Raw genomic sequence first — 16,771 nt, 5'->3', positions numbered from 1 at the left:
TTTTCACTATTTTCTTCTTTATTATTAAAGTTACAAACATCAAAATTTGAACAAACCTAGAGGAGACACATATCTATGCCTTGCGTGTTTTAGATTTTGAAAAAAACAGAGTAAGGAAACTTCTATCTTTAACTTTGAAAACATGGCAACAATAAGACCTGAACTCCCTGCGACGGTATAGTTTTTCCTTTCCGCCCGAATCGAGCGCAAGTTCAGTTCTCTGCCTCGCTCAAGTTGTTCCAATCAGGAGATTCATAAACAGCGGTACGACCGAAACCTTCTTTTCTCATCTCTCTCCCTCTCTTTTTTTTTCTTTCTTTTCATTCTGCGAATTTCTGGAAGGGTAGTTGTCACTTGTCAGCTTACCATTTCCGCAAAATAACATAGTATAGATATCAGTTTTGTGATCTTTGGGAAAGATTATAGAAAAAATATTGTTGTCATCAATCTAGGACAAAATTACCCTTTGAAAGCGAGGTCAAACCCCTCTCTTCAGAAATAATTGAAAGATATTTACATGAATAATTTTTGAGGGAAGTGAAATGGCATGTGGGCAAAATTCCTGGGGCCTGCTTTTTTTTAAAATCACTTTCGTTCTTTGTTGCCTGTCCACATGGCCACTTCTATACTATCTAGACCTTGAACTTTTTTAATTTTCATGCACATATGTCCGGTGACAATACAATATTTTATAAATTACCATATACTCATGTGTAATGTCTATATCTCCCTTTTCCTGGAAGTGGAGAAGGAAAAAAAAATATAGATCCATGTAATGTTCACACTAGCATTTCCTAATTTTAGATTTTTTTCTAATGAATGAAGTTCGCAAGGCGTCCGAACGCTGTGAGATTCTACCTGGGTATCATGTGCATAGATACACCCTCGATCAAATTCGTGTGAAATATCTTGTGCAAACTTTCATTGTGAGTTCGAACAGAGAGAACCAAGTTTGATAAAGCTGGGTAACGACTCACGCAACATTTTATGTTTTTGTAAGTAAATGATGTTGGCTTATTTTAAAATTGAGCATGATTAGGGATGCGCACGAGACAAGATTTGTGGTTGTCTCGTCTCGAAAATTTGCTGTAAAAGTGATGTCTCGACTCGAAAAATGTATATTTCTCTATTGGAAGAGCCGTGTCTCGACTCGTCTCGTGCGCATCCCTAAGCATGATTTAGTAGTAAATTTATTTTGCATTATACAAATTTGTTTAAATTATGTAATACCTGTAAAAACCTTATTGACCAGGCTCGCAATCAGCCACTGAAGTTTGGGGGGCATTAATATGCTAGGGGGCAATCGTAACAATTCTGGGTCTCCGTATCAATGTCATACGGATGCATTGTGGTTTGAGGGGCTAAAAAATTTAGGAAGGGAGCAGGCCCCCTAACCCCCGCCGTAGTTGCACAACTATGTAAGTATATTCCTCAGTACTTTATTTCACAAAATAAACATCACTACTTTATTTCGCAAAAAAAAATTCTTCACTACGTTATATAAAAATTGGATAACTGGACGGGTCAGTGTGCGAATTGAATATTTTTCCCAGGGCGGATGAATTTCACTCATACGCACCCAGCTATCACACACGTAAGATTGGGGAAAAGTTTTTCCTGTCTGGAATGAAAATTTTCTCTTGCAGGAGGATAAAGATTTCTCCGAGGAGAAATCCTTGGCATCCCCTCGTCAATTAGCACACTAGGACGGGCCTCTCTCAAGTTATAAGGAAATCGACGCAAAAGGCTGTAAGATGACATTTTTCATACCTTTTCTTTTCACATGACATATTTTCGACTCCAGACGACACAGGGACGGATCCAGGATGGATTCCTGAGGGATGGGGTAGCGGTGAGTTGTAACACTGCTACTTAGGGTTACTTTAGTTTTGTTATGTACAGACTTGAACTTTTGCAGCACTGGTGCTTGTGCCATTGGAGGTGGCGAACGACCCTTCCCTCAGGATCCGCCTACAAGTCTCTATACCATCCCTACAGGATAAAATAAGATAGGCAAGAATGCTTTCCACCTATGTTTGAAGGCATACGCGTAGCCAGAAATATTCTGCTTCTTTGGTCTATTTTAATTTTATCTTATGCCTCTGATTTATTTAAATCTTTTAATCCGACATAGGGTTAAGAACTGCTAGTTTTCCGCGTCAGTTTTTTTTCATAGAACAAGAAAAAATAGACAGACGCATTGTAGGTCACAAGTGGTTTAAAAGTGAGTTCTCTATGTTTTTAAACACCATCTATAATATGTTCGAAATGCCTCACGAGTGCCATGTTGGGATTACTACTCTCGTGTACCATTTTTGCACCAGAACTGAAAGATTTCACTAGGTGTTCTTAACTGTATTTCTAGTAGTATATATATCATCCATCTTTAAAGGAGAGAGAGAAAAAATAGTATTTCTATTACACACACATAGGATTCACGAGTACATTTGACGATTATCTAATTTTGTGTACATTTTCCCATTACAAAATATTTGTGAAGGTGAAGAGGAACTTAATAGATATAAATCAAAACACATACCTGATCTTTCCACATTTTTGTAAGATCATCTACATGTCGTGTGTAGAAAACATATAAAGAGCGATTTAATTTATGTTCATACAAAGAATCATCATTTAACGAAACAAGCCTCATTCTGAGCAGTATCCTAAAAAGAAGAAAAAAAAATGAATAATTATTATTTACTTTGGTAACAGCAAATTGCTTTGTATTATACTCAATATACATGCACATGCATTCAAACCAAACTGCACTTTGGTGTAGGAAATATCAAAGATATTATACATGCGTAGCTATACTTAGTAACATATAGCTGATCAGTTTAATAATTTAAAATACTATTTATATGACTAGTAGTTAGTAGTAGATCATAATAGTTATAAAGGTTCCATATTATATGTCATTTCCACTTAAGTTTCAAAATGGCGGCTTAGTTTCCATTCGTATGGAACTGCACAAAGAGCGGTGGACACATTAACAAGAAACGACTCTATTGGTTTGTGGTGTTAAGTCATATATTGATGTATTTACACAGTAACTACCAGAGTACTGTGAAAGTTTGTGAAATAGTTCTCTCTTTTATGGGACATCTAAATTGATTGAAGAGCTACATCATTGACAAAATAAAATGCGCCAGTTAATAACTACCGTCATTTTATCTTGAAATCTCTTACCATTTTGAATTGGTTTAATGGTTTGTGGCAAGTGATGAAACAGTTTGTAGATGGCCAGGAAAGAAAAATGTAGAAAACCAAATTCATATTATGTGAATGGGGGAGGAATAAGGCCCACAATTTCTAATGTACTGAACTCGTATAAAAAATGTACACTCGTAGAAAATTACTGCTCGCGTTTTATAAATGTAATTGCTTCATTCATTTTACACTATAGAATCAGTTGTTCCAAAACCCTATAGCTCATTCATAATTTTGGACTAGCGGTTACCACGAAAATTCTGGGAGGGTAGGAAGTTCCTAAACAGAAATTATTTCTAACGTATAAATGAAGGATACCTCAAGAAATTAAGGGGTAGGCAGGGAGATTAAATCAATGACGCGACCAATTGAATACCTACAATCCACACTACAATCATTAGAAGAAAGTACTTAAATATAAATTCCATAAATACGAATCTGAATTGGAGGCAATGGAGTACCTTGTAATACCTTTGGTAAGTATTACAGCCTTGAGTAATTAACGCACCTTATAATCCTGTGCGGAATGAAATAAGTTCAATTTTCTTTGTTTCCTGTTTCACTGTAGACCTATGTCTCATATCATTTGTCACTGGAAACAAACAAATTAGCTTAGATGTGAAAGACTTCATGCATTTCGTTTTATGCATTACTAAATCTCACTCAAGCTTCAATTTAAGAACTATGTTATTTAACAAGCTGTCCTTTAGGACTATGCATACTTTAGTTATCATCTACCTTCGCTCACTGATTCACTCTTATGATCAGCAGGGTTGGCTGGTTTAAGCCAGCTGGGTCCTCCCCCCCCCCCCCAAAAAAAAAAGGGTTTAAAACGAAAAAAAATGCTTTAAATCGTGTGAACTTCATGGTTACGTTTCCACATATCAAACCATCTGCATTAGTTACATCTCCTTTTCCCCTTTTAATAAAGACGTTTAATGTTCAATTCTCGGTCGAACGACAACCCTTCTTTCAAATGTAAACCAAGTAGCGGTTCGGATGTTACTTTAAGCGAAAGTCTTCTCCTTAATAACCTCGGTATTACATAAGGATGTTAAGCCTAAACATACGAAACGACACCAACTTGTATATTTCTGCTTGCCTGAATGCCTGTTGTTTTATAAAGAAGGCAAGGTTGCTTAAATATATTGACAGAAATTGGCAAACTTTATCGACTGCCTATGTAGCTTCCAATATTAGCTTGGATTGGATTTTGTTCTTATTTTATTCAATGATATTTACATACTAAATTTGTAATTTAATACCTCAGTTTTAGCGTACTGATTATGATACGTTGACCTCAATATTTTACATGCAAAGTAATAACGACATTTTCCCGTTATTACTTTGCATTTAAAATAATAACAGGATTTTCCCGATGCTAAGGCGGGAGTTTCCCGATTTATATGTATAATGGTTTTACTTGTACAACTGTTTATCTTTTTCTCCTTCTGAAATGACTCTTGACGATTATATTACAAGTATGTAAAGATCAGAACAACATATTTTTTATCAGGAGTGCTTCGTGAGTGAGTCGGCAAACTCATCGTATTTGTGGCCAATTAGTCCTGGTTTTATATCCGAATGGAGGACAATTTCTCTTGGATGTAAGCCGAGAAGCGGTTTGGATTCCGCTTTAAGCTTATGTGACCCCTTCCAGCATAACCCTGTTGTTGCATAATGACACCAAGGCGAAACAGACTTATTTCTGTCCATATGTAATATAAGTATACAGAAGAAATTATTTAAACCATAAAAACCTGGTTTAACTCCCCCCACCCCATTGTTTTTACGAAGAAAGAAAGAAGAAAAAAAAAAAAAAAACATTATTGCCAGCCTTGATGATGAGTTCGTCTAAAATGTCATGAATGTAAAGTGGTAAGGCATAGAATACGAAATACAACGAAGTTTGAACTATGGAATTGCATTAAATTGACAGAACATTCCATAATGAAATACTAACCTTGGACTTCACATTTATTGATTTAATCGTCTATGTTCCCATTACTCCTCCTCATAATCGAAATGTGACTATTAAAGAATTCTACGCTGGCTTAAATTACATTTAAAAAAAAAAAAAAAAAAAAAAAAAAAACCAACGGAAAAGCATTATTATACTTTAAGGTACCTAGCAAGATAACAAACTGTAAACGTATTAATCTAATAACACTGGAAGGACTTCCGCGTCAATTCGTGATCTCTTGCTCACGACTTTGATAAAATAATTGATGGATGAAAAATCACAATTTAAACAAATAACTCAAACTCTAAGAATATACATTTTCGTAGCCAAGTGAAAACGGGCATGCTTTCTGTGCACATGTTTTTGCGTTTGATTTCAGGTAGGGTTGATTGTCTCCTAGTATCGGCTCGAATTTCACTCTTAAGCAGTCACTTTTACCTCATATAGTCTCCGAAAGCCAATCCAACCAAGCAAGTGTGCTCGTAAGAATGATCAAAATGCATATTAAAAAGTATTTTCGAGAAATTCTGGTGAGCGGCATCTATGAGTCTGTGAAATGCCTATAGTGAAATTTAGAGCTGAGGCATAAGGTTGCAACGAGACTCGAAGTGCCTATTGTTGCCAGAGTGGGGAAAAAATCACGACTTTTTTCATTAAAAATAATAATTTTTGTTAAGTTTTTTTTATTTTTATTTAAATGGGTTTAATTTTAATTAAGTCATCTGCTCCCTCATTCATAATACGAACTGTAAACTGATATAAAATAACTAATCAACATAAATGATCCTCTTTAAGGGGTGAACTTTCAAATTGAGATTGAATATCTTTCATCTTTGTTCGACTTAAATTTTAATTAGTTATTTATGGGTATTTATTTATGTATTCGTGACTTCTACCATCTCGTTCAAGTCAGAATGGAAGTAAAAGGACTTATTTGAAGATACTATCTTGTATTCTTAGTACTTAGCCAGTGAGAATAAATAAATAAATAAATAAAAACTTTCGTTAGAACGGCCGGCCGCGGAAATCGAATCCATGGTTATTCAATTTTGAAGCCAATGCTCTACCAATCAGAAATCTACCAACGCCACTAATCAGGGTCCCTAAGTAGTGCTGTAAAAACGGCTAAGAGATCTAAAAATGCAGTTAAATAGTGCCGAAATACGGCTAAATAAAGGCCAAATACCGCTAAAGGTTAATTCGATGCTTAACGGGTAAATTATAAACCCGATAATAATAATAATAATAATAATAATAATAATAATAATAATAATAATAATAATAATAATAATAATAATAATAATAATAATAATAATAATAATAATGTGCTTGCGCGTAATTCTGTAATAAGAGAGTTTGTAGCTTTGTTGCTGAAAAGGAAAACTAAACATCCAATAAATTTTCGAAGCATTTTACATAGCGATTTCATAATACAGTCAGAAACGCCTGCAGGGATTTTTCGAGGAGGTCAAAGACTGACACATACGTTAAGTCATGAATATATATACTTTGATAAATATAATACTTCACCTAAAAGATTTATTATTGATGGACATTGCATAACTTTATTACCTACAGTAAATATCTTAAGTACTGTAGAGGAAAAAATGAAATGAAATCTTTGAGCTTTACGTCCCGCGGTTATGCCGGTTAGGCTAAAGGAGACGGTGATGATGAGTAATGAATGAAATGGTTGAATGATAAAAGTGGGAGGAAACGGGAGAACTCCAGAAAACCCACGCACACGGTGTTTGTCCACCACAAAGTTCACTTTGCGGGGGCTGGCATCGAACCCGGGGCCCCAAGCACCAGAGGTGAACGCTCTACCACTGAGCCACCGCGGCCCCTAAAGTACTGTAGAGGGTGAGTAAGGAAATCTAATATGTTTTGGCATGTACTTCGAATAAATGAACCCCTTTTCGAAAATCCAGAAGCAACTGCCCCTGCCACGGGCGCCTATGAATACAGTGTAATGTAAACTTACGCACACTGAAAAGAAAAATACCCTAATCACCTCACATTACTTATCACTCTCGTAAAATACACAAGAGAGAGAGAGTTGCCAAATAAAAATCATTCTTCAAAGGCACGTTTTAACATTATATAGAGCGAGCTCGGAACCTGATTTGAAATAAATACTAAGAAGAAAGTAGTGGGTGTTTCTGGCACTTCCAAATCTAGCTTAAAATAAACTAGATTAGCAACCCAGTAATAAAGATTCCGGAAGGTATTTTAAGGAGTTTTACACAGCAAGTGTTTGACCCGTCATATCACGCACAGCTACGCTTCTACAGGTTGGTGCCAAAAATATGGATCTAACACAGGGATACTGTTCAAGGATATCAGGAACGCTGGGATATCTGGCTACTTACATGGAAGCAGGTTCTACAAAAGTATTTACTTTCAACGCGGGGGAAAAGATGCTGAAAAGAAACTATAGGAAATTTTATGTTAAGAAAATACCTAAACTTAGTACATACAAAATTCTCAGGAGTAGACCCTGTCTCCCCTCAAGCTTCGACATTGCTTGCAATGAAACATGAGAAAAAAAAAAGTACTAACCTATTCTACTTTACAATCCGTAACGATAAAGTTGTCCGACATATAAGGCATCTACTGACACCAGAAAAAACAGTATGCTTTCCTATCCTTTATTAGTGCAATCTCACCGTTGCTGACGCCCCTGTTCCCTATGGAAACACCCCGTGAACGTCCACCAGTTTAGCTCTGTCCTAATTCGATTAGATAGAATTCGTGTTTATCAACAATCGTGAAAGAATTCTAATTTATCAACAAATTTCTAATGCTCCCCTTGAATTTTAGGTATCGATTAAGAATAATATACCATAAAAATGGTAATTGTATGGAATGTGGACTTTCATTATTCTGTGCAGATTAATTTTAGAATGGCTTCAGTATATGTACACGATAAGAAATATTTTGCAATTAATACACAAACTACCTTGTAATAGGTGACCACTAAAAAGCATGAATACTATCGAACCGAGGCAGTGCTGGAGTGTAGTAGTTCAACCGTAGCTCGTCAGCGACGACGGATATACACACAAACGATGGTAGACAAAACACTATATATGGCATGAAAACACTTGCCTTTCAATGTTGGATTACACATTTGTAGGATATTAGGAACTCTATAGGTAATACTCAATTGCTTTTATTGCTCGCACATTTATGTTCCAAAAATATATAAACACATTACAGGTTCAATTTCGAATCTGATCGTCCGTTTCTAGAAATCTTGAAAATTTACCTGGAAAAAATGGACAATTTGAACGTCTGTGTGTTTGATAATATGTATGGAGAGCAAAACTTATGTTAATTCATTTCTAAGGTGTTATGGACATGGAACTGCTTAGCGCAAATTTACTGTATAGTAAATACTCAATGAAAGTCGAACCTATTATGCATGGATTCGCCAAAAAGTTACTACGAACTACAGTATACTAGAGTATCTGAAGGCAATGTGCTAAACGCCATGACACACGCCAATTATAGAAATGTCTGAAAGTTAAGGGACCACATAATTACGAAATTTACGTTTGTAATGTGTTGTGTTACTTAGAAATTCTTTAGTAACGTACAAATAAATTCAACACGCAAGGTAAGTATTTTTATGCTGTACACAATGTTTTGCTCTATCCTCATTTATGTGTATACTCGTCTTCGCTGACGCGCCTGCTCCTTACTGACGCCCCCTCGCTAAAACTAGAGGCTCTCTGCTAACCTGACTCGGTTAAAAATTATTCTTTTTTGTAGCCACCTAGCACAAGTTGGTTAGTGTCCTTTGCAAAATACTTCTTATCGTGTACATACACTGAAGTTTCCCTAATGTGAATTTGTACATTACATAGCATAATACTATGCGAAATTGCAACATGTTGTCGAAAGAAAACGGACTTTTGGTTGAAAACCAGACGGATAACCAACTCCGGAATAAATGTCCACATTACTAACGTACATTTCAAAAGTATTCGGACTACTTAATTCTAACACAGTTCAATGCTTAGCATCATGGACACTCTGACTTGGAACTGTGATTAATGGGTACATTATTGGCGAATCATTCCTCCTTAACAGGTTAGAACAATAATACATTGCTACCTAGATAAGTATCAAGCCTCTCACAGGTAAGAACGCAACACAAATCTTTTTTTTTTTTTTTTTCATTAAACCTGCACCTCAAAAAATATTATCAGAAAATTATCCTGCAAATTTTAAAAACATGTGGTTCCGTACAGTACATCCCCACGACAGGGTATAGGAGAAAAATACGATAAAGTAGAGTTGGATTAGCTTAGTGGGTGCAGGTGTAGTTTTGGCACATCACATTTTGGAAGATATATAGGTAAAATTCAATACTATAGCCCACATGAAAAAACATGTTTAAAAGGAACAAATTTCTGCAGGCGACATAATTAAATACAACGTAATACAGCTAAATTTTAGGTTTAAAAATGTAGGTTTACTAGTGTAAAGTCATCACATTTGCTTTAGGACGGATAAAATAAAGGCATTTTCCGAAGTTGGTTGTCCGCCTAGTTTTTGGCTAAAAGCGTAATACTTGGTTACTTTGTGTAAGAAAGTTTAATATTTAATTCAAATAGTATTGCCGAGCTAGCATTAGCGAGTGAAGGCAGGTTACAGCCCCGCAGGGCACATTGCTTTCTGTTTATTACAGCTTCGCGCCATGTTGGTTATGTTATCGTTACAATGACAATAATAACTTTCTCCACGTTTTGTTATACAGTTATTTGCTTACCGCATTTTCTACAATTTAGGTTTAGATTTATTAGGCTATTACTGTAACTTACTTTTAATACGTTCTCCTGATTATCAGCAGCCATGCTTACAAAACAAATGCTCATTACATTCCCATAATCCTACCATGAAGTAACCTTGCGCCAAGTAGTTCCCTCTGTTTGTCAAGTTGTTTCATGGTTATAACCGTTTATATAAAAAAAATAAATACAACTTTCGCTCTCCTTATACATTATCAAGCACACAAACAAGCAAATTATTCATTTCTTCCCTGTCAATTTTCAATATTTTGCTAGAAACCGAACACCAACTTTGGAATTCAAATAAATGAGTACATATGAAAGATGGCTCTATTAGGTGTTATTTTCCATGGGCGGCATACTTATGCAGTGTACAGAATCTGTATTTCATATTTACAAGTGGAACGTTATAGTATGAAACCATGACAAGGGCCATTGAAACTCGTATTATTGCCAAAACCTATTTATTTCCACTACCATCGAATCGGTGCACACTCACCATCGCTGACGCGCCTACTTACTTCGGACGCAGCTCCGTGCTAATTCGCAGGATGAACAACTTTGCCCTACCCTGACTCAGTTAGAATGAATGCATTTTAGTGTTCACCTAGCACAAGTTGGTGTTTTGTGCACAAATTTTTATGGTATACATTCGAAAGCCGTATGTATACGCAAATCGTAATAGAATTGTAATTTTTTAAAGAATCACGTCTGGTGGCTAATTTGAATTTTGTTTATGCTAAGTGAGATATTCTCATGTGGAAACCTTTCAGGGGACCATGAGAAGGAAATCAGTGAAAGGATTACAATTTTCAACAATTCTTGGAGTATGTTTAGTACAAGGGGTCCAGAAGCACGTAAAAAACACAAAATTTACAGAAGAAATGAATGATGCAAGTACTTAGACGTAACATAACGTAACCAAATCTAACCTAAACTAAACTAATATTAGTAGATATAAGCGAAATTCTATCACCTTTTGCAAAATTATGCGGGGCCCCTACACTAATATAACATAACCTAACCTAAACTAACCGAATGTGAACAGAAATTACCAAAATTGTAACATTTTTTTTATAGAAAAGAGCTGGACCCCTTCCGCTAAACATAGGCAAAATTCTTTCTAGTGGTGCACCAAACGGAAACCTGTACGGCACGCCAGCTGGAGCGGGTATTGTACAGTTTACCCATAATTTTCAACGGCTGTTTCGAATGGTGTTCTTAAACTTAACGTTCATGATAAATCCCACTGCCCGTACTCTTAGCTTGCACCAAATTGTGATACAGCATCCACTGGTGTTCACACAGTATGTGTATATCCATTAGTACTACGCTGCCACATTTTTTTTTTTTTTTTTTTTTTTTTTTTTTTTTTTTTTTTTTTTTTTTTACACGTGGGCTGTCATGCAATAGAAATAAGTTGCACTACTTTAATACTGAGTTTAAAAGTGTACTCATATAGGAACATTTTCAAAACTACTATTACTTGTTAAACTGTATTTACAATACCTTCACCTTTTGACAGGAGAAAGTCGGTTATATAAAGAAAATTGACACCCTTCACTGTCCGTAAATTCGTAAAATTCCCGTCAATGGTGCTACCTTACAAAAGGATTATAATTCTACTTTCGATTAAGGAACTCAGAGACCGGATAATTCGGTGCGAGAAATAAAACTCAATTCATTTAATTAATTAAATGCTAATATCCAAATATCAATCAATCAATCAATAGCCACTAAAGTTTAACGATGAACAAGCTTTTTATTTTACTTATTGATCTAATTATTTATTTATTTTAAGAAGTCGAGAATAGGGTGGATCGAAAAAAAAAAAAACCTATTTTTTGAAATCGATAACGGCTCACACGGGAAAAATTGCCCACTCATAACAGTAGTTCACTGTTTTGTTTTCTTTCTTGACATTTTTCGGACTATCTTCTGGTGCCGCAATTGGTCTAAACATTTGGAAAAGTCAACATTACACAGTATGTAGACAGTCTGTTTTATCTTCCAATACGGTTCGGAAGTAGTATATTTCTCTATGTGATCGTTTTTCAACTTTATGTGCTGCACTGATATCACCAATATATGCAATTCTTTCCTTATTTTAACTATAAAATGACTTAACCCAGAGCTCACTACGAGAAAGTGACTGCATATCGAGCTCCGCCCACCCTGTAGATAATAGACATGTTGTTAAGGCCTAAGGTTTAGATGACGAAGTCTTTTTTTCGACTCAAAAGTTTGGATATTTTTCCTGGACAGCAGTCTTGCTCGAATGAAGCCGTCTCTTTCTCCATTTCTTCTCGGACGCTGCAGTAACTTGTCGTAGGCTACTATGCTTTCTACGGCCTGGGTATGACGTGGAAATTCCGTTACCTTATCGACTTAGGTGCGACTCCTGCACTTTTGATGTTTTCTTCTACTTCTTGCGATGTAAGTGCTTCAGTCAAGAGCGGTTCGGTGACCAGCTTATCATATCATAATAGCTTTTAGTTTCAAAGTTAATGTCAGGTACGACGACAAAGTGTTGGATGGATTTCTTGGGTGTCATCTCGCGGGCCTTTTTTATTCGTCTCCATCCAAGAGTCCGAATAACTGGAGAAGAGACGGTGATCATCGCCAGCAATTTATTTTCATGATGTGCGAAAAAGCCATTTGTTTGGAGCAACGGAAATACTATTTCCTTTAGGTTATTCGGTAAAATTGCTGACGAAAGCTGGCCCATCTTTCACAGGTGTCGCACCCCGTCACTGCAAGAAGGATGCCGCCGAATCGCGAACCACATCGGTGCGTAGACCTTCAGAATGAATTTGAAAAGCCAAACTAAAGAAGGATTAGGCGACTCTTCGCTTCCGTGAAGGTGCAGGATGCAGCATGCCGTCGTCAGTGGTCAGTCACCGGGAATGATTCAGGGGGTCGGGCTTCAGGTCACGTACACTTGGTGAGCTAATTCCCATCGACACAGCTCTGCACAGTTTCATCAAGTAATTTTGATCAGTGCTAAGATCATCTTTTACTTTGTCATAATCGTCCTGCCAATCAAGCGGCACTGCCTGGTAAGATCTTATTGGCTTGCTCTCGCACGAATTGAGTTTCTGCCCTATTGGACCTGAGTATGCCCTTGGATCAGTGGTGTCTCCATCCAAATGTTGAAATAAGTGACGCAGTGGAAGCTCGTTACAATGGAGAAGACATACTAGCCACTCAAATTTTCTTCGAAATTGTTTTCCGATACTGACAAGACTACCAATGTGTTTAATGGTTTTGCTTGCAGTTTCATCGCAGCCCGCTGCAACTGTTGTTGAAATGTCCACTTGTTTCATATGCAGAAAGTTGATTATAGCTGTCGCGGTGTCAAGTCCGGTACCTGATGGTGGTGTGACAAACAGAATACTAACTGCGCACACGCGAATCACAAACTTTTAACATTAAAGAACGTCAGCTCCGTCAACACTCGACAGTCAACACGTTAATCGTATCGCAGGCGACACTGCACTAGTGTTGCCAACACCCAACGAGAAAAAGTGGCTAAAACCAATAGGTAAAAATGTCTAGGAAAAATGCAAGTGTTCATGATGAGACAAGAATAAACAAACTCGAATTCTATAATAACATAAAACTACAGCAAAACTCCCCTCACAGAGATAAATATAATCATCGTCTTCAGGCTGAGGCGAATTTTCTTTTATCTCGGTTGTTTGTACTGGGCTGATTTTGTTTCAACTAGTTGCAAAATTGTGGATGAAATTTCGTATAGAAAATAACACTATCCAACGGCACAACCGAAATCTTACCATTAAAACGGAAGAAAGTGTTTTTGTTTTCAACTTGTTCCTAAGACTGTTTTTGACTTTATTCACTTGATTGAATACACACTTCATTTCCTGTGGTCCCGCATAGCCTAGTCGCTATCGCTCTCGCCTTCGGTGCGGGTGGTCCCAGGTTCGATTCCTCGTGGGGGCATTTCTGCAGGCTGGTCATCCTACATGAGGTTTTCCTGGATTTCCTCATTCACACCAGTCAAATGCTGGGATGATACCTAACTTATAGGTCCCAGGCCGGTTCCTTCCTTCCCGTTCCCCGGATAGTGCTCGCCGAGGGACGTCATTTCTCAAACGTGACGAGCTAATGGCCATAGATGCCGAAAGCCCAGAAATCTAAATCTCAAAACCTAAAAGCTTCACTTCCGCGTTCGAATGTGGAAGCATTAGTACTTTCAAAAAAAAAAGAAAGAAAGAAAAAAGAAACTAAATCTGAAAATAGATTCTCTCCTCCGGTATCTGTGTAGTGATTTACTTCTTGCAAAAGTTCTTCAATTGAAGATTTATATTCGCCAGATTTTCAATTTTGTCGATATTTTCAAATTTCAGAGTGAAAGCTGAAGCTAAGTCAGTAAAAGATGTTCCTACGGTTTCAAGTCTTTATTGTCACTGAAAAGCGAAATTTTCTGAAGGATGTCTATATTATCAAGAAATATATTCTAAATTTCTTTAAAGAGTTTTTACTAAAACTTACACGTCTTCCCCGAAGATTTTATTCAACGTCTACTGGCAAGGGCGCCGATCCCGAGGGGGACTATTGTATTTATGAATACGCATACAATATTTGGCATAATTTAAGTTCAATTTGTCTTAAAATCCTCATATATATACCTTCTGCATCTGAATGCCCCCCCCTCAAATTTACAGAGAAATCGGCGCCCTTGTCTACTGGTAAGTTACAGGTTTTGAGTTCATTCTCTGCTGGGTAACCACAATATAACCATCAATGCTACATTTTATGGGGACAATTCTAGCAGTAGAGCTTAGAATGTTACAACTTAGAAAACGCATCAAACTTCAGAAAATAGCAAAATGACATACAGAATATATCAAAAAGTAGCTAAACTCAGAAAATGGCTAAAAGTGAAAAGCATTTGACTAGAAAAGCCACTAAAGGCTTTTTGAAAAACTTGTGGCTAGCCAGGTTCTCAAAGTGGCCAGATCTAGCCACAAAGTGGCTAAATTGGCAACCTTACACTGCACTAAAGCAAAACACATCCCCTCCCAGAAACCCAGCCCCCTTCGGCCATGTCATTCATTTAAGATGAACTCGCCCACTACCAATGGCGGCGATACTGATGCCCCCCCCCTGCAAACAAAAGGCCATGTGTTACTCGAACTTCATTTACAATTTCTATATGCGTACTATTGTACCATTTTACATTGATAACAGTATTACCACTATGATTACAACTACTACGAATAATAATAATAATAATAATAATAATAATAATAATAATAATAATAATAATAATAATAATAATAATAATAATAATAATAATACAGTATAACCAAGGTTAACCGAACTAAAGTACGGGGCTTATTTCGGATATATTTATTTATTTGTTTGTTAAGTCATGGACATCTATTACCGGGCCTGTACTACAGTATTTTTTTTATTTATCTGAAATGTTTTGAAGATCAAATAACTTGAAAACTCTCTTTGTAGGCTACACTTAAGTTGTTTACTAAATTTAAGGAGCTGCATAGTCTAGTGGTTAGAGCGTTGAATTCATATCCACGTAACCCCGGGTTCAATCCTCCACTGGAGTACTCCAAATTTTTGGCATCTGCCCAGTACCGTGAGGAAAACTGGGGAGTGATACGCCTGTTAGGAAAGGGTGACGTAATGGGCTGACCACCTGTTAGTCACTCAGGTGATCGTAGGTCCATCAGTCGTTAACATATGGTTATGAGGCCGGCTCAGGTCGTAAGGTCTGTTACGCCAGTGGTTTCAATTTTTAGTTTTTGTAAATTAAATGAACATTTTTGGGACTACAGTACATCTATATGTAGTTAGTACTGTAATAGTTTATCTTTATAGCATATGGATTAGGCATAGCCTAGCGCGCCTCCGTCCTCTAGATTATTCTCGTGCAGTACAGTACATGTTTTCTGGATTTACGGTTTTGGATAATTCGAGTTTCGGTTATCCGGGATTATATTGTAACTACATTCCACACAGAGGAAAAATTAATGTAGAATATTTTTGTGTACTAGCGTAAAATATAGTACTTTCATTGCCTACAATAAAACGGAATGGAAACTCTTCTTGTATCGTCACACCGGAACACGCTACACACAAACACACATAATAAAACTAAGGAGAGGTATTGTAAGCATCATTATCACTATATTTGACTTGACTTGGAATCGAATAGAATACTACATTTTTAAGAACTGTTTACACGATAACCTTCGGTTCTTCAGGAGCAAGAATTTGTCTTTTTTTTTTTTTTTTTTCATGTTCGATTCTGAAAATGGCAATCTACCTTCTGTTACGGTGCTCCGTAAATAATTCTTGATAATGTTTAATTTTGAAAAACTTCTGTCTGCTGCAGCAGTTGTGACAGGAAGTGTGAGGTACAGCTGTAAGTCAGTAGTAAAGTCCGGCAAACTACTCAAGAAGAAACTGTCTTCTTCAATTAACAAGTTGTAATGTCTCGAATTGTTTTCTTGGTAGATATTTCCAGCGACCACAATAATTTATTGAAATACGCGATAATTTATTGTAATAGACGGTAATTGTAGTCTAAGATACACGAAAACGAAAATATGGCATAATAATCATCATCATAGGTATTCTATCCTTACTGGCAGGTCACTTCCAGCAGCTGAGAAGCTTCCATGCTCCACGGTCCTCCGCTAACCCCTTCGTCTTCACGTATGATCTTTCTGTTTTTATATCATACATTAATTGTAGTCTCCTTCGCCATCTGCCTCTCTTTCCCGCCACCACACCCTCTATGGCG

At 36.7% G+C, this 16,771-nt stretch overlaps 1 protein-coding gene across 7 annotated transcripts in view; it reads right to left on the bottom strand.

Moving 5' to 3' along the window:
• The window catches only part of LOC145675879 (uncharacterized), a 143,822-nt gene extending 132,210 nt beyond the window's left edge, over positions 1 to 11,612 (bottom strand). For 2 of the 7 annotated variants that reach the window (XR_014129236.1, XM_081746672.1), the window contains exons 1-2: positions 11,235 to 11,471; positions 2,540 to 2,666 (exon numbers count right to left, since the gene is read on the bottom strand). Coding sequence is in view for 6 of the 7 variants with exons in the window: in XM_081746672.1 (XP_081602798.1) it covers positions 2,540 to 2,653 (114 nt within the window). In the remaining variant the exon portion in view is untranslated. The other 5 variants (XM_081746669.1, XM_081746670.1, XM_081746673.1 and 2 more) reach the window with 5 other exon arrangements.
• Positions 11,613 to 16,771: the final 5,159 nt, after the last annotated feature.

The sequence above is a fragment of the Thermobia domestica genome, chromosome 18 (assembly GCF_964235325.1).
Source record: "Thermobia domestica chromosome 18, izTheDome1.hap1.1, whole genome shotgun sequence".
NCBI classification, from domain to species: domain Eukaryota; kingdom Metazoa; phylum Arthropoda; class Insecta; order Zygentoma; family Lepismatidae; genus Thermobia; species Thermobia domestica.
Note: the sequence above shows the minus strand (reverse complement) of the source record. Positions and strands in the feature narration are given on the sequence as shown.